The 26,467-nt window shown below is 39.5% G+C and overlaps 1 protein-coding gene and 1 non-coding gene across 4 annotated transcripts in view; both read right to left on the bottom strand.

Annotated features, from left to right (window-relative positions):
- LOC133546930 (gastrula zinc finger protein XlCGF57.1-like) overlaps positions 1–22,772 on the bottom strand; it is a 32,952-nt gene extending 10,180 nt beyond the window's left edge. The window contains exons 1-3 of one of the 3 annotated variants that reach the window (XM_061892778.1): positions 22,256–22,770; positions 13,410–13,628; positions 7,575–9,609 (exon numbers count right to left, since the gene is read on the bottom strand). In XM_061892778.1, the coding sequence (XP_061748762.1) occupies positions 8,042–9,609; positions 13,410–13,628; positions 22,256–22,430 (1,962 nt within the window). In that variant the 5' untranslated portion in view covers positions 22,431–22,770 and the 3' untranslated portion in view covers positions 7,575–8,041. Of the gene's footprint in view, positions 1–7,574; positions 9,610–13,409; positions 13,629–22,255 lie in introns of those variants that run through there. The other 2 variants (XM_061892780.1, XM_061892779.1) reach the window with 2 other exon arrangements.
- Positions 847–919, bottom strand: trnak-uuu (transfer RNA lysine (anticodon UUU)). The gene has a single exon. It is a non-coding gene; the product is annotated as a tRNA-Lys (tRNA).
- Positions 22,773–26,467: the final 3,695 nt, after the last annotated feature.

The following is a 26,467-nucleotide window of genomic DNA, read 5'->3' as shown; positions in this document are numbered from 1 at the left end:
AAATAAAAATAAAGATTGCAGAGTTGCCTTGAGGAGGAGGTTTATGACGCACTAAATTCTTCAATAAGATACTTCCAGATTCAAAATGTTGATCATTTATTTTCTCAAACGAAACAATTTCTGCGTGGTTGACTTTCTATATAATGGAAATAACTTATTTAGTGTAAACAAACTATATCACTCCTCACTCCTTCAGCATGACGGACAGACCAAGGCAGCGCCCAGCTGTTCTGTCTTCTTAATTATAGGAGGAAGAAGTGGCTCACCAGGAGGAGTGTGAGCAGCTGAACACGATAATAATTCATCTAAACATCCAATAATCAACATCATCATTGGCATTGGATTCCATTGTCAAAACACTTAATAAATAAATATAAATAGGCTCCAAGAACTGTTATTTTGTTTAACGGTGTATCTTTCCTCATGCCAATGTTTGGTATTTAACTGACGCTTTCATCGGGCTGTTTCAAACACAAATTTGTTGTCTTAAGGGTTTGTCTTGGACTGTATAACTTGAAACTGAGAGTAATAAAGCTGTGCTCAGTGTGATGTGAGGGTGCATCTAACACACCTACAGCAAAATATTAACTACAACTTTTTCCATACAGTTACACTGTCTAACAATTTGACTTTAAAGTATTGCGTTTAATCCTTCAAATGATCACATTAACGCTCTCCCACCTGAACTAAAGTGGATGTGAGGGAGGTTTTTGGTTTCAGTTTTTCAAATGAAATAGAGAAAAAGCAATCACTGTTGAAAACTGTTCAAATTTAATACAGGTACAAGGACTGCTACCACGGGGCAAAGGGATGTATTTTAAGAAGTGTAAAGAGGTTAACATCAGCCACTTGAACAGGGACTTGAACCCTGGACCCTCAAATTAAAAGTCTGATGCTCTGCCAACTGAGCTACCCAGGACCTTGTCAATGCTGATTTTCCCAACATCTGAGATATCATCCATATTGGCAATCTCGGGTCAATCAATCAATCAATCAATGTTTACTTATATAGCCCTAAATCACTAGTGTCTCAAAGGGCTGCACAAACCACCACGACATCCTCGGTAGGCCCACATAAGGGCAAGGAAAACTCACACCCAGTGGGACATCGGTGACAATAATGACCCAGTGGGACGTCGGTGACAATAATGACTATGAGAACCTTAGAGAGGTGGAAAGCAATGGATGTCGAGCGGGTCTAACATGATACTGTGAAAGTTCAATCCACAATGGATCCAACACAGTCGCGAGAGTCCAGTCCAAAGCGGATCCAACACAGCAGCGAGAGTCCCGTTCACAGCGGAGCCAGCAGGAAACCATCCCAAGCGGAGGGGGATCAGCAGCGCAGAGATGTCCCCATCCGATACACAGGCAAGCAGTACATGGCCACCGGATCGGACCGGACCCCCTCCACAAGGGAGAGTGGGACATAGAAGAAAAAGAAAAGAAGCGGCAGATCAACTGGTCTAAAAAGGGAGTCTATTTAAAGGCTAGAGTATACAAATGAGTTTTAAGGTGAGACTTAAATGCTTCTACTGAGGTGGCATCTCGAACTGTTACCGGGAGGGCATTCCAGAGTACTGGAGCCCGAACGGAAAACGCTCTATAGCCCGCAGACTTTTTTTGGGGTTTGGGAATCACTAACAAGCCGGAGTCCTTTGAACGCAGATTTCTTGCCGGGACATATGGTACAATACAATCGGCAAGATAAGATGGAGCTAGACCGTGTAGTATTTTATACGTAAGTAGTAAAACCTTAAAGTCACATCTTAAGTGCACAGGAAGCCAGTGCAGGTGAGCCAGTACAGGCGGAATGTGATCAAACTTTCTTGTTCTTGTCAAAAGTCTAGCAGCCGCATTTTGTACCAACTGTAATCTTTTAATGCTAGACATGGGGAGACCCGAAAATAATACGTTACAGTAATCGAGACGAGACGTAACAAACGCATGGATAATGATCTCAGCGTCTTTAGTGGACAGAATGGAGCGAATTTTAGCGATATTACGGAGATGAAAGAAGGCCGTTTTAGTAACGGTTTTAATGTGTGCCTCAAAGGAGAGAGTTGGGTCGAAGATAATACCCAGATTCTTTACCGTGTCGCCTTGTTTAATTGTTTGGTTGTCAAATGTTAGAGTTGTATTATTAAATAGAGTTCGGTGTCTAGCAGGACCGATAATCAGCATTTCCGTTTTTTTGGCGTTGAGTTGCAAAAAGTTAGCGGACATCCAATGTTTAATTTCATTAAGACACGCCTCCAGCTGACTACAATCCGGCGTGTTGGTCAGCTTTAGGGGCATGTAGAGTTGGGTGTCATCAGCATAACAGTGACAGCTAACACCGTATTTGCGTATGATGTCACCTAGCGGCAGCATGTAGATGCTGAAGAGTGCAGGGCCAAGGACCGAACCCTGGGGAACTCCACACGTTACCTTAACGTAGTCCGAGGTCACATTGTTATGGGAGACACACTGCATCCTATCAGTAAGATAAGAGTTAAACCAAGACAGGGCTAAGTCTGACATACCAATTCGTGTTTTGATACGTTCTAATAAAATATTATGATCGACGGTATCGAAAGCAGCGCTAAGATCGAGGAGCAGCAACATAGATGACGCATCAGAATCCATCGTTAGCAATAGATCATTAGTCATTTTTGCGAGGGCTGTCTCAGTGGAGTGATTTGCCCTGAAACCGGATTGAAAGGTTTCACATAGATTGTTAGACGCTAAGTGTTAATTTAACTGCTCCGCAAAAATTTTTTCAAGGATTTTTTAAATAAAGGGAAGGTGAGACACCGGTCGGTAGTTTACCATGAGGTCAGGATCGAGGTTAGGTCTTTTAAGAAGAGGATGAATAACCGCTTTTTTGAATGCTAGGGGAACAGTGCCCGAGGAGAGTGATAAGTTTATAATATTTAGCACTGATGGACCTAATAATACAAAGAGCTCCTTGATCAGTTTCCCAGGAAAAGGGTCAAGTAAGCATGTTGTCTGTTTTATTCCATTTATACGTTGTAACAATTCCTCTAATGTTATTTCCTCAAAACGAGAGAACGAGAGAAACTATTTTGGAGGGCAGTATCCGCCGTATATACCATCGTGTCAGTGTTAATAGAACCCCGTTGTAGCTGGGACGCATTGTCTTTAATCTCCTTTCTAATGACTTCAATTTTCTTACTAAAGAATTGCATAAAGTCATCAGCTGAGTGGGTGGAGCTACTGGAAGGAGTCCCTTGTTGGGTTAGCGATGCTACCGTACTAAACAAAAATTTAGGATCGTTTTTATTACGGTGGATGAGATTTGAGTAATATTTAGCTTTAGCTAAGGTAAGCATGCGTTTATAAGTTATTAAACCATCACTCCATGCTTGATGGTGCACCTCAAGTTTAGTCGTGCGCCATTTGCGTTCCAGCTTTCTACATAATAATTTCTGAGCTCTAGTTTCTTCTGTAAACCACGGGGTGCGCTTTTTTGGAGCCTTTTTTAACTTTAGCGGTGCTATGTTATCAATGGTTTCGCGCAGGGTGTCGTTAAAGTTGTTAGTGAGGTTATCAATAGAGCCCACATACTTTGGGAATGGTGCCATTACCGAGGGCAGTAGGTCAGCAAGAGTTGTCGTTGTGGCTGTATTAATGTTGCGGCTGCTATAGCAGTTATTATTATTATTAGTTTGACGAACATGCGTCTGAACCTCGAATTTTATAAGGTAATGATTGGACAATACTTTAGTATACGGGAGTATCGTAACTTTGGAGACGGTGATACCCCTGACAAGCACTAGGTCTATCGTATTACCGTTTCGATGCGTGGGTTCATTTATTATTTGTGTGAGACCACAGCTATCAATTACAGTCTGGAGCGCTACGTACGGTGGGTCCGATGGGGTATTCATATGGATATTAAAGTCCCTCATTATGATTATATTACCGGCGTGAAGGTGAAGGTGAAGGTGAATCAGTCAGCATGTTCAGTGACAAGGTGGCAATTATCCATCCATCCATTTTCTACCGCTTATTCCCTTTTGGGGTCGCGGGGGGCGTTGGCGCCTATCTCAGCTACAATCGGGCGGAAGGCGGGGTACACCCTGGACAAGTCACCACCTCATCGCATGGCCAACACAGATAGACAGACAACATTCACAATCTAGGGCCAATTTAGTGTTGCCAATCAACCTATCCTCAGGTGCATGTCTTTGGAGGTGGGAGGAAGCCGGAGTATCCGGAGGGAACCCACGCATTCACGGGGAGAACATGCAAACTCCACACAGAAAGATCCCGAGCCTGGGATTGAACCCAGGACTGCAGGACCTTCGTATTGTGAGGCAGACGCACTAACCCCTCTTCCACCGTGTAGCCCTTGCCAGAAGCATTTTACTTCAATTTTTAGTGGAGGTTAGCTGCAACAGGTAGAGCTGGTGAAGGCCCAGGCTGCAACAAATAGAAGGTCACTAGATTTTAAAGTCCAACATAAGCAGTCAGTAAAGCCCTGTTTTGGTAGTAAGCCTCATGTAAACTGTGTGTTCCTTTGGCCTAAGATGTTTACTATATACAACTTGTACTACAGTAAAATCAGGCTTCACATAGGGCTAGTGGTGCAATGGATAACGCGTCTGACTACGGATCAGAGGATTCGAGTTTACAGATGAGAAGATTCTAGTTTCAACTTCTGTCTATCTTGTTGTTATTTGTCAATTGAACTGAAACAAAAGTCAGTACCATTTCTTAGGGACTGTTTTTTTGCTTTTAAAATAAATATCTACTAACTGGAACATGCATAAGTTGTCTTTTTTATTGTGAATAGATAACTGGAAGATGTATCTGTTGGTATACTCGGGACATTCAATCAGAATAAAGTGGATGAGGAAAAAGGTGAAACAAAACAAATCTTACCTGAGCACGCCTTCCTCTTGTTAGAGTAAAACATGTTGGGGCTTGGTCACTAGCATTCAAAGTAGTTGTGACTATTCTGTCTATGAACATGAACAGGGAAGCAAACACATTATCAGTCTGGATGGTTTGTTACAGCTGTGATGGTATAGTGGTTAGTACTCTGTGTTGTGGCTGCAGCAACCCTGGTTTGACTCCGGGTCATGGCACCATACCCTTTCATCAAGCTGTACTTTTTTGATGATGATTTTTGAAAAAAGAGGTATGTTGTTCCCTCTGGTAAGTGGTTGAACAAGATGTGAAACCAACCAGGTACTCTGGTGAAATTAAAAATATCTATTTGATGTCATTACAGTATTGTCCTTGATGCATCATTTAATATGACTGATGTGTGCTTTGTGCTGTTACTTTATCACTTGGTAAAATTGCATTATAAGCTCAGTCAATCAATCAATACTTTCTTTCTTTAGTTTATTTCGAATATGAACGTACTTACGGGCTTCACGGTGGAAGAGGGGTTAGTGCGTCTGCCTCACAATACGAAGGTCCTGAGTAGTCGGGGGTTCAATCCCGGGCTCGGGATATTTCTGTGTGGAGTTTGCATGTTCTCCCCGTGACTGTGTGGGTTGCCTCCGGGTACTCCGGCTTCCTCCCACCTCCAAAGACATGCACCTGGGGATAGGCCCCTCCCACCTCCTATGACATGCACCTGGGGATAGGCCCCTCCCACTTCCAAAGACATGCACCTGGGGATAGGTTGATTGGCAACACTAAATGGTCCCTAGTGTGTGAAGTTGTCTGTCTGTGTTGGCCCTGCCATGGGAAGGCGACTTGTCCAGGGTGTACACCGCCTTCTGCCCGATTGTAGCTGAGATAGGCACCAGCGCCCCCCCAAAGGGAATAAGCAGCAGAAAAATGGATGGATGGAACATACAACATAATACATCAGACAATTTCATATCATTTAACATTACATCATGTCCGAAAAGGAGTAGGAAGAAGCAAAGCTATTAAAATGAGTTGACTGAAGCTTTCTTAGCCATGTCTCTTTCTGTCATTAAACTCCCAAGTCCATTATCAATCCATGGGGCAGACTTAGTCTTGACTGAAAACTTTTTCAAATGGGCATGCTTGTCCACAACACTCATGTAAATTAACATAAATAAATCCAGTGCAGCCTCAGGGTCTCCCTCACTGCACACCTCCTTCCAATTTAAACAGCATATTTAATCAATAATACACTCATCAAATCTCTTATAAGACCTTGTAAAAATATTTTTTGCTTTAGGTTTAAGAACCCTTGTCTTTCTAGTGACTGCTATTGTATTGTGGTCAGTAAAACTTCCAGGAACCAAGACTGCTTTGCAGCATTGGTCACGGACATTTGTATAAATATGATCAATGCATGTAGCTAAAATAATACTATCACTACCTACACCTATTCTCGTGGGAGGGGCAACAATATGGGACAGATTGCTGTCATGGCGTGGTCGCATCTTTATGCGAGGACTGTTCTCCCAGGAATGCAGGACTGACGGCTCCGGACGAAGGCGTGAAGGTTGGATTAGATTTATTTAATATAAATCTCCCAACTACCAAAATACGGACAGTCCGCAGCATACAGCAAACAACAAAAAGGCAAGCGTGCCTAACAAACGTACATCTTAGACTTAGCATAGGCTATGGCATGGAACAAAAACTTACTTGGAAAAGGTGTGACCCAAACAATGAAACCAGGCCGACAAACTGGCAGAGACAGGCTTAAATAAAAGTTTCTTGATTAGAGCAGGTGCGTACCGGACACACGAGGCAGGTGAACCTAATAGGTAGCCATGGTAACTAAAACAAACAAGGGTGCACAAATACAGGAACTAATGGAGTCCAAAACTTACAGAACATAACTAAACAACACATGATCTAGACCACAGATCATGACAATTGCAAGCATTTAAAATGGATAGTCAATTATTTGTGTTTGTACGCCCCTGTCCCAGCTAGTCAACATTCATATCACCCAGTAAATAGATTTCTCTATTCCCTGTCAAACATCTCACATAACTCCTTCAGATACAAAAGCATCAGCACTAGGAGGCCTATAGACACAGCATTTCAAATGTGCAAATTGTTAAAATACCAAGCTTCGACAAAACAACAGTTGTTAACTCACAAACATCAAAAGCGATTAACTAAGTGGATAAAATTGTGGCGAAAATAGCAAACTTTAAAGTTCAAGGCGAGCTGGAGGTTAGCGGAAGGGACTGGCTAGCTAGCCACCTGGCTAAAGACACACCAAGCTCGCTGACGGTCGGTGATATGTCTTTTAGACAAACAAATACGCCTTGATCACTTTAAAATCGTCCATAAAGTGTCCATAAAAGTATCCAGCATTGGCACCCTGATTACAATCTGATATATTTGTGACTCAAAATCGGATAAAACGCCAATTTCTGCCCTCGCCAAAGGAAAAGCTCTATGAATTTATGCCAAGTAAATCTCTGTAGGATGATGTACAGAATTGGCTTTTGCCTGACATTCCAAACTTTGAATGATATTGATATTGTTTTGGAGGATGTTAAAAAAATAACAACAAAAAAAAACATTAAAATGTTTTAAAACACAATAATTGAAATTTGTGTTTTATCCACAAGTGTATGTTAGTAAAAACAAAACCATCCTTCCACAAACAATTCAGCCATTTCATCTATTTTTTTATATTGCATAAAGGTCTGGGGACATACATATAAAACAATCACAACACAATCATCATATTACAAAAGACAGTAATAAAGATAATTAATACAATGGATTATAGAGACCCAACAAATGATTAATAAAACTTAACATTTCAAAATTGTATAAAAGACAACTGTTCAAATGATGTATAAAGTAAATAATAATATGCTTCCTGAAGTGGTCCAGAAGATGTTTCAGATGTGAACCAGTACATATGTATATAATAAATAGGGGCTAATCTATGGGATTATTACCATTAGAAATACAAATATGTAATATTTCCATATTCCAAACTATCTCATCTATAAATGTAGAAGCATATTAAAAAAGATTGTTACACAAACAATAACATGTTATATGTACTGATGTTGTTAGAAAGTCAAAATGAAAGTCTGGACAGTTTATTTCAAATCCTGCAGTTTCATTTGCTGCTGCTGTTCTCACCAGCACACTTGTGTTTCTTACACTGGTACTTAGAAGACAATCTTTCACCACACACACTGCAACTCAACACTTTCTCTCCCGGGTGTATTCTCATGTGTGCTACAAGGCTTGATCGTTCACCAAAGCTTCTGTTGCAGATTGAACAGGAATGTGATTTTTCACCAGTGTGTGTTCTCATGTGTACTTTCACATCTTGACTTTGTGTAAAACCTTTACCACAGGTTGAACAGGAAAAAGCCTTTTCACCAGTGTGTGTTCTCATGTGTCTTTTCAAACTTTGACTTTGTGTAAAACTTTTACCACAGGTTGAACAAGAAAAAGGTTTTTCACCAGTGTGTGTTCTCATGTGTACTTTCAAATCCTGACTTTGTGCAAAACCTTTACCACATATTGAACAAGAAAAAGTTTTTTTACCACTGTGTGTTCTCATGTGTGCTACAAGGGTTGGTTGGTCACCAAAGCTTCTGTTGCAGATTGAACAGGAATGTGATTTATCACAAGTGTGTGTTCTCTTGTGTGCTTTCAAATTCTGACTTTGTGTAAAACCTTTACCACAGGTTGAACAGGAAAAAGCTTTTTCACCAGTGTGTGTTCTCATGTGTACTTTCAAATCCTGACTTTGTGCAAAACCTTTACCACAGATTGAACAGGAAAAAGGTTTTTCTCCAGTGTGTGTTCTCCAGTGTTTTTTCAAATCCTGACTTTGTGCAAAACTTTTACCACAGATTGAACAAGAAAATGTTTTTTCTCCAGTGTGTGTTCTCATGTGGACTTTCAAATTGTGACTTTGTGTAAAACCTTTACTACAGAGTGAACAAGAAAAAGGTTTTTCTCCAGTGTGTGTTCTCATGTGTCTTTTCAGACGACAATGGTATTGAAAGGTTTTGTGACAGTGAGAACATTTGAAGTGAGTGTTGTCAGTGTGACATGTCTTATCATCTTTAGAGTCTTCATCATCAGTGTCAGGAGAGTGTGACGTTGTGTCCTCACTATCTGATAGTGGAGCTAAGAGCTTGTCTGCTTGTGATCCTCCACAGTGGTCTCCATCAGCTTCTGTTGTCATGTGTTGTGTTGAGCTGCTGCTTGGAGGCTCCCCCCCTCCCCTCTCCTCACTTTCACCTTTCACCTCATCATCTTCACTCTTCACAGGGACACCAGTCACTGGGAACTCCTCCAACCATTTAGGCTGACTGATGCCCTCTTCCTCCTCTTCCTCTTTAATGTGCGGCGGCTCTTGGACCTCCTCTTCCTCTTTAAAGTAAGGGTTCAGTGGGTTCTCTTGCTCCTTAAAGGGAGGGGTCAGTGGATCATCCTCTTCCTTTTTGATGTGTAAGATCAGTGGGTCCTCCGCTTGCCCTTTAATGTGAAGGGTCAGTTTAACATTATGGGTCTGTGGCGCCTCATGTTCCTCTTTAATGTGGGGGGGATGTGGCTCCTCTCCTCCCTCTTTGATGTGTTGGGAATGTGGTACCTCTTCTTCCTTGTGTATGTGGGGGTACTGTGGTTCCACCTCCTGCTCATGAGGTAGATGTTCTTCATTGAGGTCTGCGGGACAGGACAAAACAAACATTCTTCAGAAAAGTCCAGCTTTGCTCAGTCACATGAGACATTGTCCTGCACCAACATATGATCTAACAATCTCATCATTTTCCCCTCACAGCAGTCAGGGTACTTCCAGCTGACACATGAAGAAGACCTTCAGGGGAATGCCTTCCCAGGCCAACGTCCAATCCACCTTATTCATATAAAAACATCCTAAAAGTCCTTCCTGCAATCCTTAATGGTAGACGCCATACATGAAAGTGTGCTGTTCTCCCTCTGAATAAGTCATACACACACAGGAAATAATGTACCACATGCCAGCCTCCACGCAGTAGTACTAGTGATGAGCTCCCCCTGCTGGTGGACAATAATTACTGTCATTTTCACATTCATCTTTAGAGACATGTCTGCTCTAAAAATAGCATGAGCATAGTCAACATCCATCCATCCATTTTCTACTGTACTGTTCGAGGTCAAGCATGTTGGCCAAAAAAGATGACATCTGTTTTGCTTTCATTTAGATAATGTCGCCACAGTTAAACTGGGAAGAAGTAATCAGATTACTGACTACTCCTTCAAAAGATAACTTGTTTACCTTATTAATAATAGTAATATTGAATTAATTTAGTGTGTTTCTAGACACTCAAATTGCGTTAGAGTGAGAACTGAGAAGACATCATTCATGCAGTCCACACATTCAATGTGGTAAGCTACATTTAATTATTATAATAATATTAACTAGATGAAGCAATTCCTGAAAGAATTCTGTGTGAATTCTCCAATGCTGAAGTTGAACTGAAAGGTTGACAGAATGTAGTATGAATGTAAGAATAGTTTGAATGTTGAAGACTTTGAACTTCGGGAAAACCGGGATTTTTTAAAGTTCTTAAACCAACATGCTTTTTTGTCCTGACTCAGAGGAATTTTTGACAGTGGAACGGTTGAAATGGGTTGAACAATGTGAAAGGAGTCATCGCACTAAAGAAGGTTGGAAATAAGGTTAGAAAAAAACGGGAATTCCTGTAAATTTGTTGAATGTGGAAAACTGGTTGTTTGAATTTCCAGGATGAATTGAATGTGTTGAAGGTAGAATGGTTTGAAACATGTGGGAATTGTGGAAATTTGAAACATGGATAATTCGTTTTGAATGGGGAAAATGTCCCTAAAAACCGGAAATTCCAGAAAATCCAGGAATTTCTTTTAATAAGTGTTGAAAGGGAGCACACAATTCCTGAACACACTGAATATTTTGAAGTTGGAACGGTTTGAATCAGATGAAAAATGTGGGAGTTCTGGAACTTTTATTTTATTCCTTTCAATGGGAATTTCATGGAAATTTTGGAGAATTTCGGGGAAAGCAGGAATTTTTTGGGACATGCTAAAAAATGTGAATGTTCTGAATGAGTTGAAATGGTTGGTGTTGGAATTTTTCAAATCGGTTTAGAAATGTTGAAGTCGTAACATTTTTAATTGAGAAATGGTTTTATGGAATTTCTTTAATTTCGGGAACACTGGAAATTTTTCCAATTCAAAAACAGCTTTGTTTTCTGTCCTGATTAAAAGGATTGATTTGACGGTGGAACGGTTAAGGTGGGTTGAAAAATGTTGTAATTTCAATTTCCAGAATTAGTGGAATATGTTGAATTGTTTGAATCGGTTGAAAAATGTGTAAATGGTGTCATTTTGAAAAAAAGCTCATTCATTTTAGAGAGGACCTCCCATTGGCTCCATTGCAAGTGGACTTTTATTTACATTTATGAGTAAGAATTAGGGCTGGGCGATATATGGAATATACTCCATATATCGAGACAACCGTAATATGTCAAGTATGTAAGGCTGGGCGATACGACTAAAAAATGTATCACGATATAACTGTTTCATACCAGTCGATATTGATAATTATTGATATAAAAAAAACCCAACTGTTTTAAATAAAGACCAGGAGAAAAAAGGCTGAAATTAAATACTTTTATTTTAAATTTAACCTTTAACCTTTCAAACGATGTCAGCATTATAAATGAAAATACTGGTCGATGTGCAAAATATTGACATTAAACAAATGCTTAATCTAACAAAATGTGCAAAGTATTGTAATTAAGAAATTAGTAGTGTACAACTCAGGCTTTGAAGCCATATTGGTAACGATATATGCAAATAAATAACAGTCAAATTAAGTAAGCAGAAACAAACATGTCTAACAGAATATTGTAAACATCGGAATAAACTTGCGTCTGAACATCTGTGACAAAACAAACCTTTTACCCTCTTCAGTCATTTATGGAATAATCAAACCAACTTCAGCATATAAAAAAAAGAACTCAAGCAACTACTCAACCATCGCTTCACTTTTTATTTACAATTTCCTCTCGTGCTGCCGTACTCATATTCCCATTTCGTTTCACTCCTCGTGGTCAGCTAGACGTTGTTGCTTTTTTTTATTTCCTGTTAGCATTTCCCAGAATGCCTTGCGGTTCAGGCTCGGCCGTGATAGGTCGAGAAGCCAAAGCCCTTCCTCTGCCTACACCTCCCAAAGTGCCGTGCGGTTCCAGCTGGGCCTTACTTCCTATTTTTTTTCTAACAGAACTCAATGAAATTATCGAACGTTCTATCAACCCCATTTTCTATTGATAGTGATCACATGTCTATCGCGATATATATTGTTATTGTTTTATCGCCCAGCCCTACAAGTATGTGGCAAAAGTGTTGCTACAAAAAGTAGCAGCACCGCTAATGTGTAGCATCATTTGAAAAGTCACCCGCTAAAGAATGAGGAGTCCTTGAAACTCTGCATGTCAACATCTCAGTTTGGTGCCACACCCACAAAATGCCCAAGCAACCATTTCCACATCAACCCCATATTAAAAAATTGGTCAACAACAGAAGGAGATAACGTCCGTAGGAACCTACCACATAGCGAAGGACATACACTATTTGATTTCCTATTATGCAGCCCATTTTTATTTGACACTTATTGAAATAGCTTGTGTGACATCATGCAGAAAAGTGCACTTTATTTGTTTTAAACTATTGTAGTGGCCTTCTGTACACAAAGTGCACTGTAATTTAGTGTTGTTTTGATGTCATCTTAGTGACATCATGCAGAAAAGTGCACTTTATTTGTTTTAAACTATTGTAGTGGCCTTCAGTACACAAAGAGCACTGTAATTTAGTGTTGTTTTGATGTCATCTTAGTGACATCATGCACAAAAGTGCACTCATAGCTTGTTTTGAAATGTCTCTGACAATCTTGCACTTTCTGTTTGGAAATGACATGAATGTTTGTGCCACTGTTTAATAACTGTTTAATAAATACACTTTTGCTAATTTGACTTAGTTGTGGTTTCCCTCTCTGCATGAAAGTTTAAAAGTAGCATATATGAATGCAGTATGAAGAAGAATGTTTGAATGTAGACACATAGAATCATCATACTGCTGTGATTATATGCATCAAGTGTTCATTCAAGGCTAAGGCAAAATATCCACATATATATGCTGTATCGTGATGTGGACTAAAAATATTGAGATATTATTAAAAGGCCATATCGCCCAGCCCAGTTAGAATGTGATTTTTTTTGTGTGAATATATCAACCGTTGTGTCTTTCATAATGATTGTGAAAAATAGAAAAAAAAACCCAAAAAGTGCAGTTCACCTCTAAATTCCAGTGATTATATTCAAGACTTGAAATGTATGAGCATGAAGTGATGAAGCCTACTTGGATGAGAGGACAAAGGTCTTGTAAGACAAAGTGAAGAGTCCAGTTGTGATGGATTGAATGCCCTGAGAATAAAATGTTGTGCTTACTTGGACTGTGATGAAGCTGTGAGGACTCAGGTGGTTTGTCTTCATGCTCTTCAGTCTTCACAGAGACAACAGTCAGTGGAAACTTGCTGACATCAGCCTCCTCCTGCCCTACAGGACACTCTCCCTCCTGACTCATCCACACTTCCTCCTCTTCCTCTTTCATGTGGGGGGGCTGTGGATCCTCCTCTTCCTTTTTTATGTGAGGGGGCTGCTGGACATCTGTTGGGTAAATAAGTAAATAAGATAAAGAGAGAATAGAAATAGTTTTGAACTGACACTGTTAACACAATGACATTATTTGTGTTCTTTCCTGTGTTGTGTTAAAAGTGTGTAGCAAAACAACCAATAAAAACACAGGAAATACCTCCTTTTTTCCTAAAATTAATTCAAAAGTGGTACAGTGAGTACAAAAACAGACTTGGAAATTTAATGAGGGGCAATTTGAAAAGTTTTTATAAGTACGAGGCAGCATTGATTGAAGCACTCTTAACTTCACTGATGTAAAGTGGGTAAATATTGTTTTGTGTATACGGTCTATGACACCTAAACTTTATCTGTAAACTTAACCATATTATTTTAATGCCATAGTTATTACTATAACTAAAATATCCTGGAAATTCAAAAAATCTAATTCCAAAATCACTGCAATAACATTCATGGTATGTTTTTGTGATCATGCAAAATATTTTTTGGTGGTCATTTTGTTGCCTGGGCCAAAAGGAACTTTCACAAAAACATGTTTTACTATATGCTGTTTTATGGAGTATCTCCATCAACAATTCCTCTTTAGGAATTGGAGACCATCTACGACAAGCTGAAGGAAAGTCAGTCACCTTAATAATTCAAGTTTTGACTACTTTAGTTATTGAAAATAATTGTTTATGTTCACTTATTGATACTTGTAAGTCAGATTTAGGAAGTGAAATTATAACTTTAATTAGATTTGTTTACAGTATAAAATGTATTTAGTGAGTGTGTGAGTTTTATGTAAACATGTTGATACAGGTTTACTTCTTGGGGACTGGAACACAGATATGTCCTGAAAGGATGCACCCATTTTTAAAACCTTCACTAAGCTGTGCCACCAACATTGTCTCACTTAGCTCATTAAGCAAACTACCAGGGTGAGTGAGTCCTTTTAAACCTTCATAGACCTCCTTGTTACTTCTGACCAGTCTCAGATCACTACGAGTGGAACTACTGTGTGCGGCTTAAGTGATCATTCCATCATTTTCTGTACCCATGAAGAACAGAACCGAGGCTAACGGCCACAAAACAAGAGAAGCTAGAATCCTCAAGACCTAGACTAGCAAGGCTTTCAATGAGAAACTGCCGAAATAAGACTTGCCTCGGTACTTGCAAGTACACAGGTCTTTGGGTCAATTCCTAACCTCAGAAAAGTAGATAACTTCATAGTCAAAGTGGGTGACAATATAATAACAAACAAAAATGAGATTACCTATCTTGGTTGCATCGTAGAGACTAATCTCTCCAGTGAAAAAATGACTACTAAGGTGGTCAAAGAATAAACCAATTAATTCTGTTCTTACTAGTGTTGTCCCGATACCAATATTATAGTACCGGGACCTATACCAAAATGTATTTCGATACTTTTCAATACTTCTCTAAATAAATGGGACCACAAAAAAGTACATTATTGGCTTTATTTTAACAAAAAATCTTAGGGTACATTAAACATATGATTCTTATTGAAAGTTTTTCCTAAATAAAATAGTAAACATACTAGACAACTCACTCCAATAGTGATGAAGTGCTTCGAGAGGATAGTCATGTCACACATCAAGAAGACCATCCCAGACACACTGGACCCTCTACAGCAGGGGTCACCAACCTTTTTGAAACCAAGAGCTACTTCTTGGGTACTGATCAATGCGAAGGGCTTCCAGTTTGATACATTCTTAAATAAATTGCCAGAAATAGCCAATTTGCTCAAATTACCTTAAATAAATAAATCTATATATATAAAAAATGGGTATTTCCATCCATCCATTTTCTACCGCTTATTCCCTTTTGGGGTTGCGGGGGGCGCTGGCGCTTATCTCAGCTACAATCGGGCGGAAGGCGGGGTGCACCCTGGACAAGTCGCCACCTCATCGCAGGGCCAACACAATTTCTGTCTGTCATTTTGTCGTAAATGTTTTTTCTTTTTACGGATTTTTTTTTTTGTAGAGTATAAATGATGAAAAAAAAACTTAATTGAACAGTTTAAAAGAGGAGAAAACACGAAAAAAATTAAAATAAAATTTTTAAAAATAGTTTATCTTTAAAATTCAAAATTCAACCGAAAAAAATGAAGAGAAAAACTAGCTAATTTGAATCTTTTTGAAAAAATTAAAAAAAATAATTTATGGAACATCATTAGTAATTTTTCCTGATTAATATTAATTTTTGAATTTTGATGACATGTTTTCAATAGGTTAAAATCCAATCTGCACTTTGTTAGAATATATAATAAATTGGACCAAGCGATATTTCTAACAAAGACAAATCATTATTTCTTCTAAATCTTCCATAACAAAATTTTTAAAAGTAATTCAAAATACTTTGAAATAAGATTTAAATTTGATTCTACAGATTTTGTAGATTTGCCAGAATAATTTCTTAGAATTTTAATCATAATAAGTTTGAAGAAATATTTCACTAATATACTTTGTCGAAAAAACAGAAGCTAAAATGAAGAATTATATTAAAATGTATTTATTATTCCTTACAATAAAAAAAAAAAAATACTTGAACATTGATTTAAATTTACAGGAAAGAAACCGCCTTCCGCCCGATTGTAGCTGAGATAGGCGCCAGCGCCCCCCGCGACCCCGAAAGGGAATAAGCGGTAGAAAAATGGATGGATGGATGGAAGAGGAAGGTATTGAAAAGGTAAAAAGGTGAATGTGTTTAAAAATCCTAAAATCAATTTTAAGGTTGTATATTTTCTCAAAAAATTGTCTTTCTGAGAGTTATAAGAAGCAAAGTAAAAAAAATAAATGAATGTATTTAAACAAGTGAATACCAAGTCTTTAAAATATTTTCTTGGATTTTCAAATTCTGTTTGAGTTTTGTCTCTCTTAGAATTAAAAAGGTCAAGCAAAGCGAGACCAGCTTGCTAGTAAATAAATACAATTTAAAGAATAGAGGCAGCTCACTGGTAAGTGCTGCTATTTGAGCTATTTTTCGAAAAGGCCAGCGGGCGATTCATCTGGTCCTAACAGGCGACCTGGTGCCCGTGGGCACCGCGTTGGTGACCCCTGCTCTACAGTTTGCCTACCGGCAGAACCGGTCCACTGAGGTTGCAGTCAACCCCGTCATCCACACCACCCTCACCCACGTAGAGGGCAAGGACACCTATGCCAGGCTATTATTCATCGACTACAGCTCTGCTTTTAACACGGTCATCCCACAAAAACTCACTGCTAAACTCCTCACTGTTGGTCTGACACCAACTCTCTGTGACTGGGTCCTGAACTTTCTCACAAACCGGCCCCAGTCAATCAGAATCGGCAACCAGACATCAGGCACAAAGGTTCTAAGCATTGGGACCCCCCAAGGCTGCGTGCTGAGCCCCCTATTGTACACCCTCTTCACACACGACTGTGTGGGCTCCCAGAACAACACCACTATCATCAAGTTAGCAGATGATACTACGGTCGTCGGACTGATCACCGGGGGATCTGAGGCAGTGTACAGAAGGGAGGTAGCGGAACTGGTGGCCTGGTGTCAGGATAATAATCTCTTCTTGAACACAGACAAGACCAAGGAGATGATTATTGACCCATGGAGAAGGAGTGCACAGTACACACCTCTGTACATAGGGGGGACAAAGGTGGACAGGGTGAAAACCTGTAAATTCCCCGGGACCCACATCAGCGAGGACCTCACCTGGGGACACAACACCCAACAAACAATAAAGAAAGCCCAGCAGCGACTGTACTTCCTAAGAAGGCTGAGAAAATTTGGCATGCCACCAAAAATTCTCAGCAACTTCTATAGAAGTACGGTTGAGAGTGTCCTTACCAGCTCAATCACGGTCTGGTATGGAAACTGCACTGCTAAGGACAGGAAGGCACTCCAGCGAGTGATTAAAACTGCTCAGTACATATCAGGAGCAGCCTTCCCCTCACTACAGGACATGTAGTCTACCAGGGCCACCAGGAGAGCACACATCATCATCAAGGACAGTACACAGTCTCTTCAGCCTCCTACCATCAGGCAGACCATACAGGAGCCTGAAATCCAGGACTACCAGACTGACTAACAGTTTCTTCCCACAGGCCATCAGGCTTGTGAATGCTAACTTTTGAATGCTAGCTCCCTCCAACTCCCCGTTTTTACTTTTGTCTTTTTGAACAAAAGACAGCTACCTTGACCACCCCCTAACTGTGAACCATCACTGTAGACACGTTTCACCGTTGATCACTAAAGACACTTTAACTGCTGCTGTGACCCAAGGTCACCTCCATATTTATACTGTTGACTGTCAATCAGAATGTGCAATAATGTTATGTTACTTACTGTGCCTTGTATATACATTTTTATTTTTTATTTTTAGCTAAGTACCGTGTGACTTGTTGAAGGGTGGACTAGCAAAGTAAGATTTTCATTGTACGGCAAACTGTGTGTTTAACTGTGCATATGACAATAAACAATCTTGAATAAAAAAGTGATTTGATGTAATATTTTGATATTTACACATCGCATATTTACACACACGCATTTTACTAGAATACCCTTATGAGCATTACATATATCAATATCAAGTACCTACTGTACTGTTTACTTGTTGAAATACCCTTTTTAGAGCAAATATCTACCCAAATGGCCACTTTGTTGCTGCCAAAAATGTATTTTAAGTAATATTTTGATATTGACACATCTCATCTCTGCATATTTTACTAGAATACTCTTATGGACATTACATATATATATAAAGTACCTACTGTACTGTATACTTGTAGAAATACCTTTTACAAAGCTAAAATATACCAAAACAACCACTCTGCTGCTGCCAAAATTTGATTTCAAGTAATATTTTGATACTGACAAATCTCATCTCTGCATAGTTTACTAAAATTCCCTTATGAGCATTACATGTATCAAAATCAAGTACCTACTGTACCGTTTACTTGTTGAAATACCATTTTTAGAGCAAATATCTACCCAAATGGCCACTTTACTGCTGCCAAAAATGTATTTTAAGTAATATTTTGATACTGACACATCTCATCTCTGCATATTTTACTAAATACTCTTATGGGCATGACATATATATAAATCAATTACCTACTGTATACTTGTAGAAATACCCTTTACAAAGCTAAAATATACCAAAACAACCACTTTACTGCTGCCAAAAATTGATTTCAAGTAATATTTTGATATTTACACATCTCATCTCGGCATATTGTACTGGAATACCCTTATGGGCATTACACATGTATAAACCTAGTACCTACTGTACTGTTTACTTGTTGAAATACCCCATTTAGAGCTAAAAACTACCCAATTTGCTACTTTACTGCGACCAATAATCGATTCCAGATAATATCAACAATAATAACAAAATTGTCAGAATAATTGTATATAAGTTATAAAACAACTTTGTTTTCCATTGAATTCAGGTCCCCTGCGAGAACACCCAAAGCTGTCTTTCATCTTATCAAACAAAAGGCTTGTAAAACTCCACTATCTGCGATGGGATGCAACATGGAGGTGTCGGTTTCTTTGATCTATTGACAGCCACAGGAGACCTTTTCTTGACCCGAGAGCTACAAAGCGGAGAGGGAGCAGACCTGACGCAGCACAAGGCACCTTTTCTTTTAACGGTTTATGATCGAGTGCGACAGCCATTTACGACCCCCCTCCCTTTAGAAACATCTGAAGCTATGTAATCAGAAAAGCCCCAAAGGAAAGAGGACGCGTGGAACTCCCTCGTCAGAGCGTGGTGGGAAACTGTACGAAGTTGCAGCCAAGACGTTTCTCCTCATGAGCTAAATTGAATCCTGTCTGTGTTTGATTTCTTTGCTCCTTGTCTTGTTTAATAGATGTCATCGGCAAAAATGTCAAAGCATATCTCTGAAACACAATATTATACCTTCTGAAAACGATAGCAAGAATATACCTACAAATTTCAGAAAACGTCACGAGCAAACACTTTGTTTAAAAAGTTTTTACTGCCTTTTTAGCCCTTTCCTCATCGCAGCCACCCCCTCGTCTTCTCCCCCCCAGCCATGGTTGCAACCCCCTACTCCTCCACCAGACATTAGTCATCTTTGTGGACCAGGTCAGAGGTCAACTGAGGAAGCTGCATCCTAGAAACTATCTGGTGCGCACCAGAATCTATCTAGTGTGCACTATGTAATATTTAAGTACAGTCTTTTATTTTCCAATCAATTCATTTTGTAACATGAATTGATTAACGTGGACCCCGACTTAAACAAGTTGAAAAACTTATTTGGGTGTTCAATTGTACGGAATATGTACCGAACTGTGCAATCTACTAATAAAAGTATCAATCAATCATTCAATCAATTCCTACATGCAAACACAGTGTTACTGTTCAAACTGTGTGTAATGCAACAGTATTTAAAATTATTAAATATACTCGTTAAATAATGTGTCCTCCTTGTTTTTAATGAATAATTAAGGCCTACTATGCTACTGTATTTTAATGCTGTTCATGATGGTGGTACTTGGAAATCCAAGTATTTTCTGAGGTGGTACTTGGTTAAAAAAGTTTGACAACTACTGACGTAATGACATTGTAAACTAAATTGGCAGACACCTTTTTGTTTTACCTAAACGGCGTCTGCTCATACATCGCGCTTCCAACGAGATCCCGTCACCCCCCGAGTAAAAAGGTTCCACAACTGTTCACGTTTTACCATCTCATCATATTTTCCATCATGTGAATGTTGGAAGTGGAACTAAATATGATCTCTGAGAGGGGTACACATTATTACCAAAGCAGGGCCCCCGTCCACATATACCAGCGTTTCTCAAAGTGTGGGGCGGGCCCCACCTGTGGGGAATAGAGACATGACAGGTGGGGCGCGAGGAACGGGAGGGAATTTCACTTAAAAACATTTTTTCATTATTATATTCTTGCGGCGGCAATGACCAAGAAGAGCGCGGAGTTGGAATATAATTACAACACTTTATGTACATATTTATATCATATTTACATAATATGTAACTACAAGCTCCATTCACAGACAGAGTCCCACTGCTTTTATGAGCGGTCAAGCGAGTCAAAAGCCGAAAATGTTTTTTTATTTTTTATTTGTGGCGGCCGTAATTCTTTCGTGGCGAGCCGCCACAAATAAATGAATGTGTGGGAAACCCTGACATGAATGTTACTTGATGTTCAATACATTTGAAAATGTTAAGCTTGGCATTAGTGAATTATATTTATATAGCGCTTTTCTCTAGTGACACACATAGTGAAACCCAATATCTAAGTTACATTTAAACCAGTGTGGGTGGCACTGGGAGCAGGTGGGTAAAGTGTCTTGCCCAAGGACACAACGGCAGTGACTAGGATGGCGGAAGCGGGAATCGAACCTGCAACCCTCAAGTTGCTGGCACGGCTGCTCTACCAACCGAGCTATGCCGCCCCATTAGCGTTCTGTTGTGGCGATGGGGGCAGGTGGGGCTTGAAAACTCCCCCTTGTCCAAAGTGGGGGATGACAAAAAAAGTTTGAGAACCACTGACGTATACAATACTACTACATATCTGATGAAAAACAACATTATTTTTGTTTTTTTAATTATAAGTGTGCCAAATCACCTCTATTTGGACATTATCTAATGCAGGGGTGTCCAAAGTGCGGCCCGGGGGCCATTTGCGGCCCGCAGCTAATCGTTTACCCACCCGCCACACATTCTGCAAAAATTGCAAAATTGATAGTATAGCAAAAATTCAAAAACACATTTAAAAAAAGTGGAATGAGGTGAAATATAATGAGAAAACGTGGCAATGTTGACACAAAGCTGCCATGCAGGCAGTTTTTTTTTTCCTTGTGTCTTTATTTGTTTTTTTTTTCCATGTTTTATGTAGAAAAATATTGCATATGTTGTGTGGTTGCCATATAAAAAGATCAAAATTCGGACAAAAGAACATAAAATAAACAAAATAATAGTTCAAACTTAAAATCGACAGATATATCCGAAGTTTATCTTTATATTTAAGTGTTAAAAGTAAAAAAAAAAAATCTAATAAAAATGAATCACTTTATGAGTGGGGAACCTTTCGGATCTCAAATATATTTAGTAGGATTTTATTTAACTTTTCACTGTGATTACTCAAAAATATTAAATAATTAAAATCAATGATGTCCTGCATTATTGATCTTTGAGGGCTTGAATTGCTAAATAAAGGAACTCTCCTGAAGGAATCAATAAAGTACTATCTATCTATCTAAATACTGCATATTTCAGTTTTACGATGAAAAAACAAGTTGTCTTTGACTGAAAAGGCACAAAACCTTATTTGTTTTACTTTATATCAACCTCAAGTTGATATAGAGATTTACTGTAAGCATTAAATAAAAAAATAATAATAATAATTTGACCTTTTTTTTAACATTTTAGTGATTGAGACCCTCTATGCTCCGCAGGAGCCCAAAGTATTAAAAAAAAATCCATATATTTTGTTATGGTTTGAAAATGAAAATTATCAAAATGGCCCCTGCATGCTTACATTTTTCCGTGTTCGGCCCTCTGTGGAAAAAGTTTGGACACCCCTGATCTAATGGAAATGACTGCTGCAAACACGTCATGTTCATGATGAAATATAAAGTTAGTAAAAATGTGAGAGTAAGAAGTAAACAAACCTGTTCTGTGTAACACAACTTGAGGTTTCTTGAAAACAGCTTCCAATAGTTGACGTAGTCTCTCGTTCTCTTCTTTTGTCCGAGAAAGTTCCTCTTTGTACTCTGCTATCGTTCTTTCACACATTTTCACACAACAAAGTTCTTCCTCATACTTTGCTATCGTTCTTTCGCACATTTTCACACAATCACAACACTTTACACTCACACTTGATCTTAACTAAGCGATGTGTTGATCAAATCCGCGTCTCTTTGTTAGCGGCTAACAAGCTAAGCTAACTAGCATGCTAAGCTAATTGGCGCACTCAAACAACTATCAAGCTAAGCGGGCCTAATAATCTCCAAATTTGGCTGAGACGAGTGGAGTTTACCCTGACACGGAAGATGAATAAAGTGTAGTTAGTAGCAATGTGAGGAGATGTGCCGAGGCTTAGAAGCGTGTGTGGAGAAAAGGAGGACTTTGCCGCAAAGCGCATGTCTTCCAAGCATGCGTCCGTAGGGGCGGGGCCAAAGAGTCATAGTTGTGATGTTTTGGGCTAGGGAGTATAAGAACTACACTACCCAGCATGCAACAGTAGTGACGAACATGCGCGGTAGCCCCGTGAAGTGGTGTCGTATGTCGCCATGCAGACAGCTAGAATGTGGTTATGAGCACGCTGTGTGAGTCAACGTTGAACACGCCTCGTCTGCATTTATTACAATTAGACAGACAACACAATAAATGCATTAAAAACAGTACTAGTTAATTATTCTCATACATACATGATTTAAAGTAAAATACGGTTTATATATTTGAAATATCATTTTTGATTGATTGATTGATTGATACTTTTATTAGTAGATTGCACAGTACAGTACATATTCCGTACAATTGACCACTAAATGGTAACACCCCATTAAGTTTTTCAACTTGTTTAAGTCGGGGTCCATGTTAATCAATTCATGGTACAAATATATACTATCAGCATAATACAGTCATCACACATGTTAATCATCATAGTATATACATTGAATTATTTACATTATTTACAATCCAGGGTGTGGGATGAGGAGCTTTGGTTGATATCAGTACTTCAGTCATCAACAATTGCATCAACAGAGAAATGTGGACATTGAAACAGTGTAGGTCTTACTAAGTAGGATATGTACAGCCAGCAGAGAACATAGTGAGTTCAGATAGCATAAGAACAAGTATGTACATTAGAACAGTGGTCCCCAACCACCGGGCCGCGGAAGAATTTTTTATAAAAAAAAAATAATAATAATAATGTTTTTTTGTATTTTTTTTTTAAATCAACATAAAAACATAATATACACTTACAACTAGTGCACCAACCACAAAAAACTCCCTTTTTCATGACAAAAACGTCCCTTTTTCATGACAAAGAAGAAAAAAAAAAAAAGAAAAAAAAAAGGTTTGTCCCGGTGGGATTTCTCCATCAGTTGCTTGTCACTCCTGACAGCTCTTTCCGCAAGTCCATTCGACTTGGGAAACTCTGGGCTACTGGTGGTGTGGATGAAGTCCCGCTCCTCAGCAAATTTCCTGAATTGCTCACACTTGTACTGTCTTACATTATCAGATAGCAGTGTGTGTGGTGTACCGTGCAATGAAAAATTTTATTTTCATTTTGGAAATTACAACTGTCGCTGTGATGTTTTGTAGAAGGTCAATTTCAAACCATCCAGAATAGGAATCCACTATCACCTGGTAGTGTTGTCCACGTCATTCAAAAATGTCTGTAACAACTGTGGACCACGGAAGGTCTGGAACTGGATGAAGATGAAGTGGTTCTTTCTGCTGATGTGGTTTTGTGCTGTTGCACACTGTGCAAAAAAGTAGTTCTTTAGTGATGTCTCGTGACATTGATGGCCAAAAGATGATACCTCTTGCTCTGCGTTTGGTTGCTTCAATGCCTGGGTGACCTTTGTGTACAATATTAATGTACTCTTTTGTAGTGACGTTGGAATGACTGCTTTCTGCCCTTTCATGACAATTCCATCTTCCACAGTGAGTTCGTCTCTGTAGGGGAAGAAAACTTCAATGGCAGGCTGCAGCTGAGTCTTTCTGGCAGGCCATCCACGCTGGATAACTACACTGAGTGTGCATTACTTCAACCTCCTCCATGTGCTTCTTGAGCTCTTCCAGGCGGGCTGTAGAAATGTAGCTCACAGACATGATGTCGAAAGAACCACTATCAGATGGGCTCTCACTGTCTGTTGCATTAGGGGCTCTTGAAAGAGTTTCAGCCAAGTACATGTGCTTTCCTTTTTTGTAGATTAGGCTTATGTCATAGCTTTGCAAGCGTAGCAGCATCCGCTGAAGACGGGCCGGGGCATTGTGAATTGGTTTCTTCAAGATAGTCCCCAATGGTTGGTGGTCAGTTTCTACTGTGGTGGCCTTGCCATACACATAGTCTCTGAACTTGGTGCATGCAAACACAACAGCTAGAAGCTCCTTCTCAATTTGAGCGTATTGACTTTCTGTTTCTGTAAGGGCGCGGGATGCAAAGGCTACTGGCCTTCCATTTTGCATGAGGCAGCTCCTAGTCCAAAGCATGAGGCGTCACAGGTCAGCCTGACTGGCTCTTTGACATCTTAGTAGGCCAATACTGGTGGAAAGGAGAGACATGCTTTCAGGCGGTCGAAAGCATCTTGGTGTTGCTGGAACCAGCACCATGCGGTCTCTTTGTGAGTCAGCTTCCTCAGTGGCGTTGCGATGTCACTGAGGTTTGGAATGTGCTTGCCAAGATAGTTAACCATTCCCAGGAAACGGTGAAGTGAAGTGACATCTGTGGGAAATGACATGTCTGTGATAGCAGCAGTTTTGGAGGGGTCAACTTTCAGACCTTTACTTGTGAAGATATGACCAACATAGCATACTTGGTCAAGTCGAAATTTGCATTTCTGCATGTTGAGTTTGAGGTTTATTTCCTTCACACGTTCAAGCACCTTTTTTGGCTTCCGATGATGATGTCATCGACAATGACTGAGCATGGATATCCAGCAAAGAGCTGATCCATTGTGCGCTGGAATACTCCGCTTGCTGAGTTAATGCCGAAAGGCATGCGAAGGAATCAGTAACGTCCAAAAGGAGTACTGAATGTTGTCTTCATTGAGGACTTCTTGTCCAGGCGGATCTGCCAGAATGAATTTTTTGCATCTAGCACTGAAAACATTTGTGCTGCTACCTCCTCCACACTTCTCATGGGGTGGTGGGGCCGTTTTAGTGCTTCATTTAAAGGCCTACTGAAAGCCACTACTACCCACCATGCAGTCTGATAGTTTATATATCAATGAAGAAATATTAACATTGCAACACATGCCAATACGGCCTTTTTGGTTTACTAAATTGCAATTTTAAATTTCCCGGGAGTTTCGTCTTCGAAACGTTGTGTAATGATGACGTGTACGCAAGACGTCACAGGTTTTTAGGAAGTATGAGCGCTGCACACACACACAGCTAAAAGTCGTCTGCTTTTACGGCATAATTATACAGTTTTTTTGGACATCTGTGTTGCTGAATCTTTTGCAATTTGTTCAATTAATATTGGAGAAGTCACAGTAGAAAGATGGAGTTGGGAAGCTTTAGCCTTTAGCCACACAAACACACAGTGATTCCTTGTTTAAAATTCCTGGAGCTGAAACTTTCCTATGGATCAGAGCGCGGTCAAGAGAACATGGATCCCGACCACACGTCAACCAGCAGGTTTCGGTGAGAAAATTGTGGTTAAAAAGATAGTTCTTACCGGAGAAAAGCTGAGCTTGTGCCATCCATAAAGCTGCCGTCGACTCCCCTGAGACACTGCGCATCAAGACAGTCGTGGAGACACCCTTCCGACTATCAGGTAATATTAAACTCACTAACACACTAGCAACACAATAGAAAGATAAGGGATTTCCCAGAATTAACCTAGTAAATGTGTCTAAAAATATCGGAATCCGTCCCAATGCAATCGCGTTTTTTTTTTAAACTTTTTTTTAAATTATTTTTTCTAGTCCGTCGCTATCAATATCCCCAAACACGAATCTTTCATCCTCGCTCAAATTAATGGGGAAATTGTCGTTTTCTCGGTCCGAATAGCACTTTTTGTTGGAGGCTCCCATTAAAAACAATGTGAATATGTGAGGAGCCATCAAACATGTGACGTCATCGTCTGCGACTTCCGGTAGAGGCAGAGCTTTTCTCTTAGCACCGACAGTTGCGAAATTTATCGT

The sequence above is a fragment of the Nerophis ophidion genome, unplaced genomic scaffold (assembly GCF_033978795.1).
Source record: "Nerophis ophidion isolate RoL-2023_Sa unplaced genomic scaffold, RoL_Noph_v1.0 HiC_scaffold_49, whole genome shotgun sequence".
NCBI classification, from domain to species: domain Eukaryota; kingdom Metazoa; phylum Chordata; class Actinopteri; order Syngnathiformes; family Syngnathidae; genus Nerophis; species Nerophis ophidion.
This window is presented reverse-complemented; position numbering and strand designations above follow the sequence as displayed.